General features: G+C 36.3%; 1 protein-coding gene across 4 annotated transcripts in view; it reads right to left on the bottom strand.

Moving 5' to 3' along the window:
• Window positions 1–18,064, bottom strand: part of TOPBP1 (DNA topoisomerase II binding protein 1) — a 61,447-nt gene that overhangs the window by 27,329 nt on the left and 16,054 nt on the right. For all 4 annotated transcript variants that reach the window (XM_042955308.1, XM_042955309.1, XM_042955310.1 and 1 more), the window contains 5 exons: window positions 13,407–13,723; window positions 12,562–12,734; window positions 8,457–8,668; window positions 6,722–7,008; window positions 64–237 (listed from right to left, as the gene is read on the bottom strand). In XM_042955308.1, the coding sequence (XP_042811242.1) occupies window positions 64–237; window positions 6,722–7,008; window positions 8,457–8,668; window positions 12,562–12,734; window positions 13,407–13,723 (1,163 nt within the window). The remainder of the gene's footprint in view (window positions 1–63; window positions 238–6,721; window positions 7,009–8,456; window positions 8,669–12,561; window positions 12,735–13,406; window positions 13,724–18,064) is intronic.

The raw sequence follows: 18,064 nt of genomic DNA, 5'->3' as shown, positions 1-18,064 counted from the left end.
TCAACTATTATTATTTGAAATATTTTACATACAACTTGCTTTTACTAAGAAATCTAATTCTACCTTCTTGGATTGGGCATCCTTCAGCTGAGGGCTGGCAGAAAGAGCAACAGCATTTCGGGAGCTGTTTGCCAAAGCAAGTTTCAAGTTTCTGACAATGACTTCTGAAAGTGGTGTACTCAGTTTCCTTTTCCGTTGGCTGGGACCTCCTGGAGTTTCCAAGGCTGCAAGTGCATCCTAGATGTATGGTGAGGGAGACGGAAAGAAAGGTTAAGAGGAAGAGGAGATAAGGAGATAAGGGAAGAGATAAAAGAAGAGGAACGTAAACAGTACAGGGAAAGGGAAACAGGAGAGGTAAAGAGAGGAGAGAGAGGAGAATCCTCAAAATTAACTGGATTACAGCTTTAGCCTCCTCCAGTTTTCCTCCAAACAACAAAAAAAAATGAAATATTATCTGCATCTGAACACAATAAAGAAAAATAATTTTGTACTGTCCAGCAAATGGGTTCAAAGGGACAAACACACTTAGATTTTCAGCTGTGCTACCCATGTTCGGCCAAATCTTAGACTAGGAGGTGCAGTTAAAATTAAGGACACCCAAAACCAAAATGAACAAACAAAAAACATGGAAGGGAACAGATAAACAAAGATGGATATAACCAAGATGTGAACTATAAGGTTAATAAGTCAGACTGAGCTGAGAATTGTGAAAAATCCTCAAAGGAACAAAATATATTCCTGTTCCCAAGCCACCCACAGTTCCCTCATGGGAAGGGGCCCATGCTGCTGCCCCTCTTTCCCATCTGTATAGTATTCCATGCAGACAGCTGACTGACTGTATTTAGCACTGCTCTCCTGATGAATATTTAGATTAACAATCTTTTGCCAGTATAACGATGCAATGAACAACCTTGCACACACACCATTTTTCCCATGTAAGAGTAAAGGGAAACATTTAAGCAAAACTTATATAATGTTGACATTCTCATGAGCCTTGAAGCACGTTTCCCAACATGCTTGACAGCACAGTGGGTAATCAGATTTTTCTTTTTTGCCCATCTGATAGGTTAAAAAAATTTAATTTCCCACCCTATTATACCAAATGATATTAAACATCTTTATGCATGTATAATATTTCTATTGAAGTTTTTGTGACAGCTATCTCTTCCTAGCTCTTGCCCATTTTTCCTATTGGTTTGTCTTTTTTTTTTATTCTCTTGCCTAAATATTTGCATAAATTTATATGTATACATACCCACTGAGATATACATATATTTGTTTCCAATTTGTTGTCAAATTTTTGCCATGGAGAATTTTGAAATACTTTTATTGCACATTTGTAAAATCTGCAGTTGAATGTGGAGAATTTCTTTTAATGCTGTCAGATTCACATGAATTCTTTACTTTAAAAAGAAATTTTTTTTTTTACATTTACGTATTTCTGAGAGACAGAGAGAGACAGAGCACAAGTGGAGGAGGGGCAGAGAGAGGAGACACAGAATCCAAACCAGGCTCCAGTCTCTGAGCTGTCAGCACAGAGCCCCACCTGGGGCTCGAACTCACAAACCGTGAGATCATGACCTCGGCTGAAGTCGGACACTTAACCAAATGAGCCACCCCAGAATCCTTTACTTTCTTAAGGGTATATATTATAGTTAGAAAAGACTTCCTAATGGTGGGATTACTGAAAAACAAACTGACTCTCTCAAGGTCTGTTCTATAATTTTTATGCCTTCATTTTGTGTATGTAAATAATATCTAATCCTCTGAAATTTATTCTGATATAAGGGGTAAGGGTTAAGTTCTCATCCCAAGTGTATTCTCAGATGTTAACCAGTTGCCTGATTTGAATGCCCCCTTTATCATATAATACATTCTCCTAACTATGGGTGTAATCCTGTGTATTGAGTACTCATGTGATAACACACTCCTTAAATTGCTGCAACTTCATACGATGTATGAATAACTATTAGGGCTAGTGCTTACCCTCAGTTATTCTTTAGATTCTTAATACTCTTTTTGCTTGCATTTTTAATAGGATTTATATTATCTTTATAGATCTTTACAATGTTTAATCTTTTTTGTGAGAACATGGTAAGGCTTTCTATTTGCTAAAAATTTTTAAAGGTTTCTATATAGCATTCAAAGGATTTTTCATACAAAAAAAAAAAAAAAAATCAGAACCTCCCATACCACATCTACCTTCTTTCTGCACCTGTGCCATTAACACTGCTTGCTTTCTGGTACTTCCTAGCACGCACCAGCTCAGAGATGTGGCTTTCGCAATTCTCCCGTTTTGTCTGCATCATCAACTGGATCTACTAGATTGGCCATATTGGCACACAGTTATTTTTTCGATCTTGCAAACAAAACAACCTTCTTTTAACTCTACTCTGCCCTACAGCAACCACCCCATTTCTTGGTTCCCCTTTACAGGGTGAGATTCCCCAAATGCATAGTTTATATCCAATGTCTCCAAACTTCTGCATTCCTGTATGAATCTACACTGGCTTGCACTTATACCACGTCATCAAAACTCTTCCTGTTAAGATCACCACTGACCTCCATAATGCTAAATCCAATGGCCAATTTTTGATTCTTACCTCTCTTGACTTTCAGCAGCATCTGAATAGTTAACCCCTACTTCCTCAAATACTTTCTTATGTGACCTCTAAGACAATCTCCAGGCTTTCTCTCCCTTCACTGGTGGCTCCTTCTCCAGTCGCCCCTGCTGTTTCATCCTCTAAATGTGAACCCGAGAGTATTCCTGGACTTTTTTTCTTCTCCTGCTCTCTTGGCATCTAAATTTTATATGGCTTTAAATATTACCTACAAACCTCAACTCCCAAATTTCTTTCTCTAGTCCAGATCATTACCTAAACTTCAAGCTCTACATGTAACTGACTATTTGACAACAGTACTTGGATATCTAACAGGCATCTCTAACATTATGTGTCCAAAATACAAACTCTTGATCTGATCCCAATCCATTCCATTCAACTCAGCTGACTGGCATCTCCATTCTTCTTATCTCTCAGACCAAACATTTGGAGAAGGATCCAAATTCCAAACATTTAAAAACCTGCTATGTTCTAGGGAAAACTGATGGAGAATGATCAGTATTCTAGACATATCCTTGTAAAAGAAAACTCCACATGGCCTTCAGGCACAAAAGATGGAATAACTTACAAAAAAATGTAGACTGGCATCAGGATTTTCAAAAACAATATACACAAAGAAAAGCAGCAGAGCAGCATTTTCAGGAAACTCACGAAAACAAAAATGCAAACCAAGAACACTACAACCTGTCGAATAATCAAAGCCTTGGTAAAGGTTCTGAATGTGCACAACTCAGGAACTACTACACACATGTGACCTTCCTGAGTATTCTATTAGAGGATGAATTTCATCTTACCAAAAGATGACAGAAAGCCTTTCACGTATTTGATTGTAGGGTTAAGATTAAAACAAGGGTGAGGGCCATGGGTTGAAAAACTATATAAACATTTTATTTCCTCACAAAGTAGAAAAACATAACTAAAAACAGTGGAAGAGAGAAAATGGAGAAACAGAATAAGATCATTGACTGCAACAGATGCAATAAGTAGGGGTCAAAACATAATTTAAAACTGACAAAAGGTTAAGTAAGAAGGGGGCTTAAGGGCCCCATAAGAATAAAACTAACAAATCCTTTCCTAAATATGAAAAGAAAAAAAAAAATCCCAAAACAGAGGACACAATATGTGAAGAAACACACAGTATACACACATACGTGATATAAAATAATTACAACATATGACAGAATTGAGACCAAATATAAATCATATTAAATGTGAAAGGGCTTAGGTCCCTCAGTTGAAAGAGAATAATTTTCAAAATGGCTCATAAAGCAAAACTCAGTTCTATGCTTAATTCTACATTTAAAACACAGCAATCCAAAGAGGCCAAAATAAAGGAACGCACAGATTTATAAGGCAAAGAAAATAAAACAGCGGGGATTGAAATCCTGATACCAAAGTAGACTTCACAAGCCAAAAAGTGTTAAATGAGACAAAGGACACATTCCAAGTTACACCAACAGTTACAAATATCTATGTACTAATTAACATAGCAATCACCTATCTAAAACAAAACCACATGTGATGCAAGAAAAAAAAAAGAAACACGCCATATTAGGAAACCTGAAAATACCACTTATGAGATGGGTTAAATGAAAAAATTTAGGAGAGACTATAAAGGATCTAACTAAACAACATAATCAGTAAAGTCTGATCTTCAGGGGTGTGTGTTTGTGTATATGTGTGTGTGTGTGTGTGTGTGTGTATATATATGTATGTGTGTGTATACGTGTATACGTGTGTGTGTGTGTGTGTAGCAAAAACTATCCCTGATAGAGAATATATCTTCTCACAAAATGTTCTCAAAAATCAAGAAATGTTATTATATACTGATATGACAGGGAATACACATAAAAAATCAGTAAGTTCTATGAAACAGAAATAAACACTCTGATCACAATGTAATAAGAAATTAAAAACAAAGTCTTTCCATCTGGAAAGTAATGAAAACTCCATTTCTGAACAATTGGTATATGAGTATTCCTTCTAGTATTTTCATTTTGCAACTTTTTGTAAGTTAGAAATTATTTCCAAGTGAAAAGTTAGAAAAACCTCAACTTATAATTCCTCGCTGGCAAGGATGGGGAATGCTGGGTGCTTCAAACATTACTAGTAGGAGTATAAACTGGTATACCACTTTGACAGTTTGTCAGTCTCCCCTCAAGTTGAAATATGACCCAGCAATTTCACTTTTAGGCATATATCAAAAAGAAATGCATGCACACATATTCCAAGAGACATGCACAAGAATGTCCACATTATGTAACACCAAAAATCTAGCAGCCACCTAAATGCTCACCAACAGTGGAATGGATATGTAAATTGTGGCATGTCCATATAATGGAATGTTACACACCTATGAAATCAATGAAATGCAGTTACAGGGAAATGGACACAGCTTTCAAGTGAAGGCTCAAGGAAAAAAATTACTCAAAAGAATACATATTATAATTCGACATATTTAAGAGTCAAAAACAAGCATAACAAAGCTACAGTGTTAGAAGTAAGGAGAAAACAGTAAGGAGGAGCAGCATGAGGGAGGCTCTATGGCATTGGCAGTGATCTCTTTCTGAACATATACAGTGGCCTCCCAGCTGTTAACTCTGACTTCATTTAGCAGCACATTTGTTGTACTTTTCTGATGTATATCAATTAAAAGTTAAGTTTATATAGGAGATTTTTAAAATGTGAGGCCTAACATATGTTCAATTTTGTAATTATTCCATGGGCTCTTCTGTTTTCAGAGCAACAATTTCAATATACCATGTTACGTCAATGTGAAGAACCACTGATTTTAAGATGAAGCACTATTTTATCACCAAAAACCACCAAACCTCCCCCCCGCCCCAAGAAAGAGAAAAACATTGCTAAGTAAACTATGACTCTAAACAATAAAACCTTTGAGTGTGTTTTGTACCTTTCTGAAAGGTATCTAAAGAAGAACCGTCTCAATGACTGGGAATATTTCTTCTATTGTCTTGCCTACTAATAACATTTCATTTACTATTCAAAGAATCTGTGAGCTATAAGACCTGAGAGACCATCTAAATATACCTCATGATTTTATAGATGGGGATGATGGAGCCTAAAGAGGCTGAAAGAAGTAGGAAACAAAGCAGAGGCCTGATTCTAGATCTCGGATATCAAACCAGTGGTTTTCCTCTATTTCTTAAGGCATAACAAGCAGTGCTAATCACAGTACAAAATGTTACTTTAGAAGAGATCTCAGCAAAGGTTTTGCTTGGTGAAAATTGTCCAAATATCAATGCATATTTATTTTCTGAAGATGAACAACCTGTAAACTTTATAAGCCTACTCCAAAACGCACCAGTAAAAATTATTAGAATGTTGTTTCTTAATACCCTATCAGCAAACTCTAATATATGAGTAATAACTATACTTGTGCAAAGGTTCATAGATAAAAAGTAAAAAATCATAAACAACGATTGGAATAGCCACTTGAAAGGCCAACAGCTGTTAAAGGAATAACAAAGAAAATCATCTTTGGGGAATAAAAGGAAACCAATTATTGTCAAATGAGATCTTGATTTGTGCATGAATTTTTTTTAGAAAGGGTGTCATACTCCAAGTGCTCAGGAGATCAAACAAAGAAGCAGATTTAACTCATCTTTTCAAGGGAAAGGACTGCAAAATAAGGTGGTAATAGACACATTCTCAGAAAGCAAGCACCAAGTGCACTGCTAGAATTGAAACATAAGTAGCAATGTGTTTATAGGATTTATAAAATTATTTCATCACACCATTTCATTTGATCCTATGATAAATCTGTGAGTTTTCAGGGCAAGTGATATTCTCTTTGTACAAAAGAAAAAGACCTATGCTTGGATATGCCAAATGATCTGTCTAGAGTCACACTGTTCATGACAGATCTAGGACTTGAACCCAGTCCTGATTTCACACCATTTTACCTCCAGTTGTTATCTCAACCCTGAGTATACGGTGGGACTCAGTAACATGAATCTACCTTCCAATATCTCTACAAAACTTACTACTACAAACTTTAGAGGTGATGCAGAATTTGGAGCTTTAACTTTATACACTACGAAGTTGTTAACTCCAGGACCATTTTCTATGAACGTTACCTTCACATCAAAGGAAGGCTTGAAGAGTTTGTCTTTGGACAGAAATTTTGATGGTGTATCCAGATGCAAGGAGGGCTCCTTCTGAAGTGGCTGTCCTACTGGTGGGGACACAGACACTTGTTTGGTGTGTTGGGAGATCACGGCATGGAAAGCTTTACTCTGAAAGCTGTTCATATCTAAAGGTGTAACGGCTGTTTTCCTGTGAGTGTCCAGGTGTGTGACAGGATGCTCTGCAGTATCTGGGCTTACATTCACCCTGTTTGTTATTTCAGTTTCCAAACCTTGTTCTAGAGATTTAAAACGAAAAGAAACAAATGTAAGCCACTAATGTCATCACCTGTCTCTAAAGAGACACACCTGAAGTGATCTTTTATACCTTGTTAGTTTTCACATGAATTCTCAAGTATACTTTAAACCACAAAGTTATATATACCCACTTTTTAAACGTTTATTTTTAGAGAAAAATAAAGTGTGAGGGGGGGGAAGGGGCAGAGAGACAGGGAGAGAGGGAGGGGCAGAGAGTGCTGAGCCCGACATGGGGCTTGAATGCGCAAACTGTGCGATCATGGCCTGAGCTGAAGCTGGACGCTTAACAGACTGAACCATCCAAGTGACCCCATATGCCCACTTTTCAAAAACAAAACAAGACAAAATGATGTATTAAAATCTATGTTGAATTAGACAAAGCACATCAGCTGAAACAATTAATGAAATTTTCTATTTCATCTTGTTTAACTTGAAATATTCTCAATAAAGCTCACAATTTGCCAAAAATTATCTAAGTGTCATCTTAAGTCAATGGCAGAGTTAAAAAAAAAAAAATCCCAATTATGTGTACTCTGAGTTAACAAATACAGTGGAGTTTTTGGAAAGTCCTTAGTGAAATCTTAATATGTCCTAAACATCACTTTGCCTCAGTTGTAAAATTTCCAGTCTGTATGGGTAAGTAATGGCTCTGAGAGCTAATCCCAAGATACTGATTTGACCCTGAAGTTTGCACAGAGATGCCATCACCTTAGAAGAGAAGCTACTGTGTCTTTCCATCCGCTTATCTTTTTTCAATATTTAACAAAAACAATTAGATGGCTAGGCCATGCCAGCCCAGTGCTAGCCAAGGAAAAATATATAATGCACAAGACATGCATATTTTTTGCCCTTTCAGAGCTTATAATGAGTGGGAAGACACAAAAGCAAACTAGAATTAGGATATTGGGATAAGAAGTATAAAAGGCATAATGAAGGGAGTTTTGGCCAAAGGCTGTACTTGGTGGATTAAGGGAAGTTTCCCAGGGAAAGTGACATTCCAGCTGAGAACTGAAAGATAAGGATGAAGAGGTAAGCACGAAGTAGGCTAGAGAAAAAATGTAAAAGTCCAAAGAGGAGAGGAAGAGAGAGCACATGAATTATAGTCAGTGTGAGCCACAGAAGGAACAGTAAATGGGATCCGAGCCCACATCTTAAGGCTTCAAACGTTGAGACCCTAGATCGCTAGAAGGTTGTTTTGTATCTTCCAGCTTTCAGAAAGTACCTACAGTGGAGAGCAGATACAAATTAAACATCTGTGCTATGAACATGTTTATTTTGCCAACCGATAAGGAATGTTCAACATCATATGCACTACACGCGATGTGGAAAGCAAAACTCAATGAACTTTCCTAAAAACAAGCTTTGGCACATTCATATTCCAGGAACCATCAAATTGTAAAAATACATACAAAAGAACAAAAGTACTAACCTTCTTTAGTTGACTTTTCAATCAGAAAATGGCTTTCACTTGCTCTCTTTCCCGTTCTAGCAGTCTCCAATAGCCATGATATGTTGACTGCCGGTAAATTCCACTTCTTGGCAGCTTCGTATTTAGAACCACCTGGTTCCTTCAATACAAGATGTGTACTGGCAAACATGCCTTTCTTTGCATTGGATTTGCGAACAAAGTATTCTTGAACGCTGAAAAGTATATTTAAATAAAAGCAAATGGTCATATATACAACTAGTGTGCAAACTAAGAAGAAAGTTTCTAATACAACTGTTGTTACCGTTCTAAGATCATACTTGCTGATAAAAATTTGATACACTTAAGAATCCTCTTACAAATGCTTACTCCAAGGTAAAAATGCATTGCTACAATAAAACTTTTTATAATAACATTAGCAAATTAAACTAGACTTTCAAGAACTAACCAGGAAAATTACCTCCTTAGTCTCACCTACCCATCTTGGCCTTTCTTCCCAAAAGGAGACATGGAACTAGGGAGCATAGAAAGGTTATGAATAACAGCTGGATGCTTAACTGACTGCTCATCTTTCTAGCTCACTATGTCTTCCCAAAGCATCTTCACACATAATCTCATTTGATATCCTTTTAAAAAAATGTTTATTTATTTTGGGGCGGGATAGGGCAGAGAGAGAGAGAGGTAAAGAGAGAATCCCAAGCAGGCTCCATGCCCAGCACAGAGACCAATGTGTGCTCACAACTTTTCTGCTTCTAACCTTTTCTAATGAAATTAAGAATGCTTGCTTATTGCCCTCCCTAAAAACTTTGGATGGCACTTTTACTGGGATGTTAAATTTATATATCAATGTAGGGGAAATAGAAACTTTATAATCTTCTTTCCAAGAACATGTGTATCTTTTCTATTGTTCCCTTAATAGAGTTTTATAAGCTTCTATAAGTCTTCCAAGTTTCATGTTAAATCTGTTGGTATTTTATCTCTCATTGTAACCTTAGCTTTCATTAGCTTTTCTAACTGGTTGTACGAATGTCAATGGTTTCTGTGTATTAGTTTCCTACATAGCCATTTTACTGCATTTTTCTCTGAGTATTGCTTTGGTCTACCCCATGGAGTCTGATCTCATTCTTTTGCTATTGTTACTTTCTAGATTTTCTACAACTTCAGGGTTTTGTTTTTAGTATTTATGCATTTTTGAGAGAGAGAGAGAGAGAGAGAGCGAGCACACGCGCACAAGTGGAGGAGTGGCAGAGAAAGGAAGACAAAGAATCCAAAGCAGGCTCCAGGTTCATGGCTCTCAGCACAGAGCCCGACGTGGGGCTCGAACCCAGGCACCGTGAGATCATGACCTGAGCCGAAGTTGGATGCTTAACTGACTGAGCCTCCTACGCACCCCATGCAACTTCAGGGTTTTTTTAAACGTTTTTTATTGTTTAGTATAATTCAAATGCAGGACACAACAAAAAAGGAAATATATAATTTAGAGCATTATTATAAGGTGAAAACCCTTGTATCTACCACCTACATCAGATGACAGAATCTTACCAGCCACTCCAGAACCTTTCCAACATGTCCCTTACTCAATTACAACCCCACCATCCCTCCCTTCTTAATAACAGTAGCCACTATTTGGATATTTATGGTAATCACTCTTTACCTTCTAGGTTTTATCACAGAGTGCATCCTTAAACACTACATCTATATAAGTAAAGTTTATTTTTGAGAGAGAGAGGGAGAGAGAGCGAGCGAGTGCGCAAGCAGAGGAGGGGCAGAGAGAGAGAGAATGAGAATCCCAAGCAGGCTCCACACTGTCAGCACAGAGCCCAACATGGGGCTTGACCTCATGAACTGTGAGATCATGACCTGAGCTGAAATCAAAGAGTCTTAATGCTAAATTGACTGAGCCACGCAGGCACCCTACATGTTTGTTTGCTTGTTTTGGTCTTTTAGCTTATAGGATTCGTCCTTTTCCCTATCCTCTTAATGTGTATTTGTGAAGACACTGTATTATTTATAACATAAGGTTATCTCCAAGTCTGATTTTGCTGACTGCATTCTATGCTCTAGTTTAACATACTACTCTCCTACTTCCTATGAATCAGTAGTTGAATCTAGAGGCTTCATCAGACTGACGTCACATCACTGTGGTAAGGCCACTTCAAGGTGGCACTGTGCTCTACATTAAGAGACATATAATGTCTGTTTTCCTCTTTATTATGTGATTACTGATTTTCAAGGCTCGATGCTATCATATATATCATATATGATATTATGAGTTATAACCCTATCCTTCATTTATTTGTTGGAATACCTCTGAAAGGGAAACTCTCTTATCCGTTATTATGGTACTCTAGATACCGATTACATAGGAAAGACTGGATAAATACTTGATCCTTTCTCTTTATCTAACACTTTCAAAATAATGAGCTGGTCCTGCTTCAGGTGAGCCCAAGCCCCACATCGAGTAACCCTCATTTCTCTCTCTCTCACAAAAAAAAGAAAGAAAGAAAGAAAGAAAGAAAGAAAGAAAGAAAGACAGAAAGAAAGAAAGAAAAAAGAGCTGGTTTCCTAGCATCTTTCAACATGACCAATTAGCTTTCTTTGGTGTCATTATAAAGTCTTCATTTAATATTATTTGAAGTGTTTGCATCCACTGCCATTATGATCTCTGGTGACACATAAATTTTCCTGTCTTTGGCTAGTGGAGGTCCTTTGCACACAACTTCCTTAGTAGTCCTTGCTATCTGGTCTGACCATATTCCAGACTTACTGGCACCTTTTGTGAACTTAATCATTTCTTTACATTTTAATTTCTTTTAGTGGGAAATGGTATTTTTAACATCACAATCTAGGCACTGGAATTACTTATTACCATTCGATTGATAATGATTTCTAGGTATATAAATGGTTTTGAATTCCTCTTGGAACCAAGAGTTATGAAAAACAGTTCTAAAATGTCTAGTTAATAAGATCTTTTCATTTTCTATTTCTACTACTCATTTCTAATCTTTTTGCACTGTGATTAGAGAATATGGTCTGTGCTCTTTCTAGTTTAGGAAATTTACTGAGGTTTTCTTTGTGGCCAATTTCACAGACAATGTTTATAAGTGTTCACAGGCACTGGAAAAGGTATATTCACTTTTTCAGGATAGGGGACTATGCTACTGAAATCTAGATCTTTCCCTGTTTTCTATTTGACTTGTCATGAAGTAAAAGATGAGAGTTAAAGTCTCCTACAAGTCATGTATTCCTGTTGATTCCACCTCCTATCTCCTAAGTTTTGTCTTATGCATGACAGTCATGTTCTTTGTGGTGTGTGTGTGTGTGTGTGTGTGTGTGTGTGTGTGTAAATAAAACCTTCAGTGTAAACAGCTCTTTACTTACGGTGCTATTCTTTTTCTTATTTAACACCTTTTTAATTGAACCCAAACTTGTCTGACATTAGAACTGCAACCCCTTCTTTCTGTTTGCATTTCTTTGACATACCTTTGCCCATCTTTTTTTTTTTTTTTTCTGAGATGTTCTCAAATCAATTTGTTTTAGGTATGTCTCCTGTTTAAAATCATTTTAAGTGTTGCTTCAAGATCTAACCTAAAAGAACTTTTTTTAAAAAATTTCTTTTTGTTTTTGAGAGACAAAAGAACTTTTAATATAAAAGTTTAGTCCATTTACATTTACCATATATATATAACAGTTTGGTACTTCCTTTTAAAACAGCCACCACTTAAAGTTCACTTAGGGGTTGGGCTCATATGGATTTTGGAAGTAACTTTTAAGTTTTTTTTTTTTTCCCTTCCTAAGAATTACTGAAAAAGAATCAATCATCCATATGGTACATGGAAGGGAATAATGCTTAGATGTGTAATATTCAATAATGGCCCTTGTATCAGCTTTAGATTTTCCCTTTCCTGGTAGGTAAGCATTAATGCCCGTGATCTTAACATCTGCCAGGAATCCATCTAGTAACCCTGAACCATCACGCAGGTACACTACATAATTCCCATAAATATTATAAAGACACTCAGCCTAATTCCAATTTGAATATTCACCAATTAAGTCAAAAGCATAAAAGGTACACCATGATAGTAGGTGCGTGAAAAATACCTCATACCTTGCTCCAAGGCGTTTTGCTAAGAATATCAACGAATCTTTTTCTGCTCCTGCACACTGGCTGAATGAAATAACACAATCCTCTAAAGGAGTCATTCCTGCCATTACTGAGACTGGCACAAAGAGAGGATTTGACTTCGGATCAATTAAAGTCTGATAGTCTATGCAAGTTACCTTTTAAAAACAAGAGAAACAATAACAGCAACCTGAAATGAGCAACCAGTGGTTAATACTGGGTTAGTTACAGCAGTAATTTTAGTTTAGATGAAAAGCACTTTTACTTTAATATAACCTTGTGTATGCTCATTCTCAATATATTCCAAATTATAATTAAAAAAAATCAAATTATATAGGATATTAAGATCAGTCAGGTTTATCATCAAAATTAGGAAATACTGCTTTAAATTTAATGTCTTCCGAAGTATTAGTTTATAAATTTTTTAAATTCTTGTAAACTTAAAAAAAATTGGTGAAGTTACCAGTGTTCAGCCAGTAACAAGCAACAATACAAAAGTGCCTGTCATGCTTTGGTTGTGACAAAACAGGGAAGACTGAACCAGTACAAGATGACCTGGAATAACTTTCTTAGAAGGAAAGCTGCTCTTGTGGCCCCAAGGAAACAATAAGCTCTACTGTACCAGGACCAGGACCAAGAAGCTTGCACATTTTCAGATCTTAGAATTTCTTTTGCTAAAAGCAAAATCTAAACTGCTCAAACATAAATACCAATATACCTAAACTGCACTGCACTGCCTAGGAAATACACATGAACACTTCCGGCATCTGACATCCTTCGTATCTGACATCCTTCCACACTACATTTCAACTACTCCAGGGTTTTCTTACCAGCCACGTATTTGTAACGACTTCTCCTACAGTTGCTTCTACTTCACACCCCAGCAGAGGAACCACAGCATAATCAGCAACAATTCTGCTCTGAAGGGAGACAATTTTTCCAGCATTTTCTCTTATGACGTTTGCAATATTAGATTCATTTTCACTACTAAAACCCACAACAAGGAAACTCTTTTGGCTAAATAAACCTTCCTCAGTAATTGTAGAAGTGTCAGGATGGCAATGAGTGACAGAAGACTGGTTTTCTTCTTGCAGGGAAATATGAGTAGAGTCATTAAAGGGCTCAACTTCAGACTTGGCAGCTTCAACTGAAAGAGACAAAGAAATGTATTCTACCAGATATAAAGGTAACAGGGAGCCTGAGAATTGTGACCACACTTCAAAAATTAAGGCTCGGTAAGTACACAATGAAGAAAAGATATGAACCCATCCTCCTGGTTACCAAGAGTATTGTCACTATTTCCACCTCCGGAATGATAACAGCAATCATGTTACTGTTCTAAATGTTCCTACTATACTAGAAACTCCCAATTAGTTGAAAATTTTGAAGCTCCAGTAACTGGGCCTATCTCAGTTCCAAAACTTGTTTTAATAATTCACAACAGAATTGAGAAAATATCATTAAGGAAAAAACAGAAGTAAACTCCTAAAATTTCCATATTAAAATTGCAGCTACTTAGCTACTATATGGATTTAAGAGAACTGATTAAGAACCCAAGCAAATGGTCTCAACTATTTCATTTTAGAGTCAAGTTTGCTTATAGATGGGTAGGAAAAAAAACAACAGGTGTATAAAAACATAAATGTCAGAAACTAAAATATGTAATACCTAATACACAATAAACATTGTCAAATCAAGGCTAAAAGTTTAAAAGGGCAAAACTCGGTAAGGTTTTTAGAAACCCTAGTGGTGCTATGTACAGGGATTGGCAAACTACAGGTTAGGGGTCAAACTGGGCTCACAGCCTGTGAGTTAAAAATGGTTTTTAGGGGCACCTGGGTGGCTCAGGCGGTTAAGCATCTGACTTCGGCTCAGGTAATGATCTCACGGTTCGCAGGTTCAAGCCCCGTGTCAGGCTCTGTGCCGACAGCTCAGAGCCTGGAAACTGCTTCAAATTCTGTGTCTCCCTCTCTCTCTGCCCTTTCCCTGCTCATGCTCTCTCTCTCTCTCAAAAATAAACATTAAAAAAAAAAAAAAAGAATGGTTTTTGCATTTTTAAATGGTTGTAAAAACATAATCAAAACAAAATAAAATACATACAGAGACAGAATGTGACTGACAAAGCCTATAGTATTTACCATCCTGTCCTTTACAAGACAAGCTTGCCACTGCTTTATGGGATCTCAACAAGCCTGGAAGCTATTCACGGATTCTTCATTTATTCATGTACATGTAAAGCACATACATGTTATTAGTGCTCGTGACACTATGAGGTTGATAATACTAGTATATCTATAGCCTTTCTTCAAGAGGAATCTCAGGATTAAAGAAGTTAAGTAATTTGCCTAAAGTCATACAGTTAACTGCAGAAATGATATATAAATCAAAGGCTGTCTGACTTCAGAACCCATAACACTGTTACAGTGCCACCTTCTCATTTCTATCCTCATCTCCAACATTAACACTGTAATTTTTAAACTATTGCCATATAAAATAAAACTTAATAAAATTTTCCTACTTCATACAAGTATTTAATTACTCTTATTCATACTCTGAAGAAGCACAGTTTTATCTAGAACATTTACTGATCAATACATCAGGAGACTCTTTGAACTTCAGATTCATTATATAAAGAAAAAGGGTTAATAGTGTATTTATAATTTTAGAGATAGGTGAGGATGAATAAGCTTAGAAGGAAACAAAGGTGATATGATACACAAAGGCAATATGAAAATAGAAAATATCCTGGAAAGTAATGTTTAAAATAGCTATTCTTTTTACTTTTTTAATTTAAATTCTAGTTAGTTAATATATAGCATAGTATTCATTTCAGGAATAGAATTTAGTGCTTCATCACTTACATATAACACCTAGTGCTCATCTGAACAAGTGCCCTCCTTAATGCCTGTCAACCATTTAGCCCATCCCTCCACACACCTCCCTCCATCAACTCTCAGTTTGTTCTATTTAGAGTCTCTTACAGTTTGCCTCCCTGTTTTAAAATAGCTATTCTTAATATAAAAAGACTTTTTTTTGCATTTATAATTATTTTATAATCACATCTAGAAGGGAAAAGAAACAACGTTGTTTGATATCTATATCCTGCTGGTGAAATGGAAGATGGAAACCATGTGGAATTTTATTTTATTATTTTTAATTTACATCCAAGTTAGTTAGCATATAGAGCAACAATGATTTCAGGAGTACATTCCTTAAAGCCCCTCAGCCATTTAGCCCATCCCCCCTCCCACAACCCCTCCAGTAACCCTCTGTTTGTTCTCCATATTTAAGAGTTTCTTATGTTTTGTCCCCCTCCCTGTGTTTATGTTATTTTGCTTTCCTTCCCTTGTGTTCATCTGTTCTGTGTCTTAAAGTCCTCACAGGAGTGAAGTCATATGGTATTTGTCTTTCTCTGACTAATTTCGCTTAGCATAATACCCTCTAGTTCCATCCACATAGTTGCACCATGTGGAATTTTAAACTAATACATAAAAACAAACTGGCAATACTAAGTTCTTATAAGCTGCAAGTAAAACCCTCAAGTTATGAAGAGACTCAGAATAAATTAGCATGTTCTACAGCGGTCCTTTCCATTTACTGGAACAGAATCCTTCTTTCCATCAGATCTTGTTTAGGAGCCCAATAAACACATCTTGATAAACCTAATACTGAGTAAGCACTCTCAAAAATAATTTTGCTTTAAGAACTATAAAGAACTTGATTACATTCTAAGGAGCTTGGGGATTCTGTCAGGTTCACTATCATTAAACCCTTCCAAAGTAGGTAGACCACTAACTGCCAGAGAAAGGAAGATTTGAGAAACTAATCACTTGATTCCACCACGTACCCTTGGCTGAAGGATAATGCATAAAACTGCTGAGTCAGTTTGCGGCTTTTTTATGCCAAAACATCCCAGAAAATTGAGGATCTCCTGACATAACGTACTACTAAAGCATAAGCAAATAGTCTGACAAAAACCAATTTTTCAATATACCATTAACAGAAATAGTGTGGGGGAAAAAAAAACTGGACTGGTAACGAGGAAAGAAATTAAATGAGTAATTAAAAAACTCCCAACAAACAAAAGCCCAAGATGAGATAGCTTCACAGGTGAGTTCTACTAAATATTTAAAGAAGAGAGAATACCTATTCTTCTTAAACTATGCCAAAAAATAGAAAAGGAAGGACAACTTCGGAATTCATTCTATGAGCCAGCATTATCCTGATACCAAAACCACCTAAAGACACCACTAAAAAAAAAAAAAAACCAAAAACCATAAGCCAAATAACCCTGATAAGTATTGATGCAAAATCTTCAATAAAATATCAGCAAACCAAATTCAACAATACATTCAAAAAATCTTTCACCATAATCAAGTGGGATTTATTCCTGGCATGCAAGGATGGTTCAATATTCGCAAATCAACCAACATATCACATCAACAAGAGAAAGGATGAAAACCATATGATCATTTCAATAGACACAGAAAAATTCGACAAAGTACAACCACCAATGATGGAAAAAACTCTCAACAAAGTACGTCTAGAGGGAACATACCTCAACATAATAAAGGCCATATATGAACAACACTCAGCTAACGTCATCCTTAATGGGGAAAAACTAAGAACTTTCCCCCAAAGGTCAGGAACAAGACAAGGGTGTCAACTCTCATCACTTTCATTCAACACAGTACTGGAAGTCCTAGTCACAGCAATCAGATGATAAAAAGGAATAAAAGGCATCCAAATCAGTAAAGAAGTAGTAAAACTTTTACTGTCTGCCAATGACACGATACTATATATAGAAAACCTGAAAGAATTCACCAAAAAATACTAGAACTGAGAAACAGATTCAGTAAAGTTGCAGGACACAAAATCAGCATACAGAAATCTGTTGCATTTCTATACACCAGTAACAAAGCAGCACAAAGAGAAATTAAGAAAACAGTACTATTTAATAAGATATCTAGGAAGAAGTAATAATAATAGAGGAATAAATCTAACCAAAAAGGTGCAAGACCTGTACTCCAAAAACTATAAAACACTCATTAAAGAAACTGAAGACAACACAAAGAAATGGAAAGACATTCCACCCTGATGGACTAAAAGAACATTGTTAAAATGTCTATACTACCCAAAGCAATCTACACATTTAATGCAATTCCCATCAAAATACCAACAGCATTTTTCACACAACTAGAACAAACAACTCTAAACCACAAAAGACCCCAAAAAGCCAACACAATCCTGAAAAAGAAAAGCAAAAGCTGGAGGTATCACAATTCTAGTCTTCAAGTTATATTACAAAGCTATAGTCATCAAGACAGTATGGCACTGGCATAAAAACAGACACACAGGTCAGTGGAACAGAATAGAAAATCCAGAAATAAACCCATGATTACGTGGTTAATTAATCTTTGACAAAGCAGGAAGTAATATCCAATGGGAAAAAGACAGTCTCTTCAACAAATGGTGTGGGAAAACTTGA

The sequence above is a fragment of the Panthera leo genome, chromosome C2 (genome assembly GCF_018350215.1).
Source record: "Panthera leo isolate Ple1 chromosome C2, P.leo_Ple1_pat1.1, whole genome shotgun sequence".
In the NCBI taxonomy this organism is placed as follows: domain Eukaryota; kingdom Metazoa; phylum Chordata; class Mammalia; order Carnivora; family Felidae; genus Panthera; species Panthera leo.
This window is presented reverse-complemented; position numbering and strand designations above follow the sequence as displayed.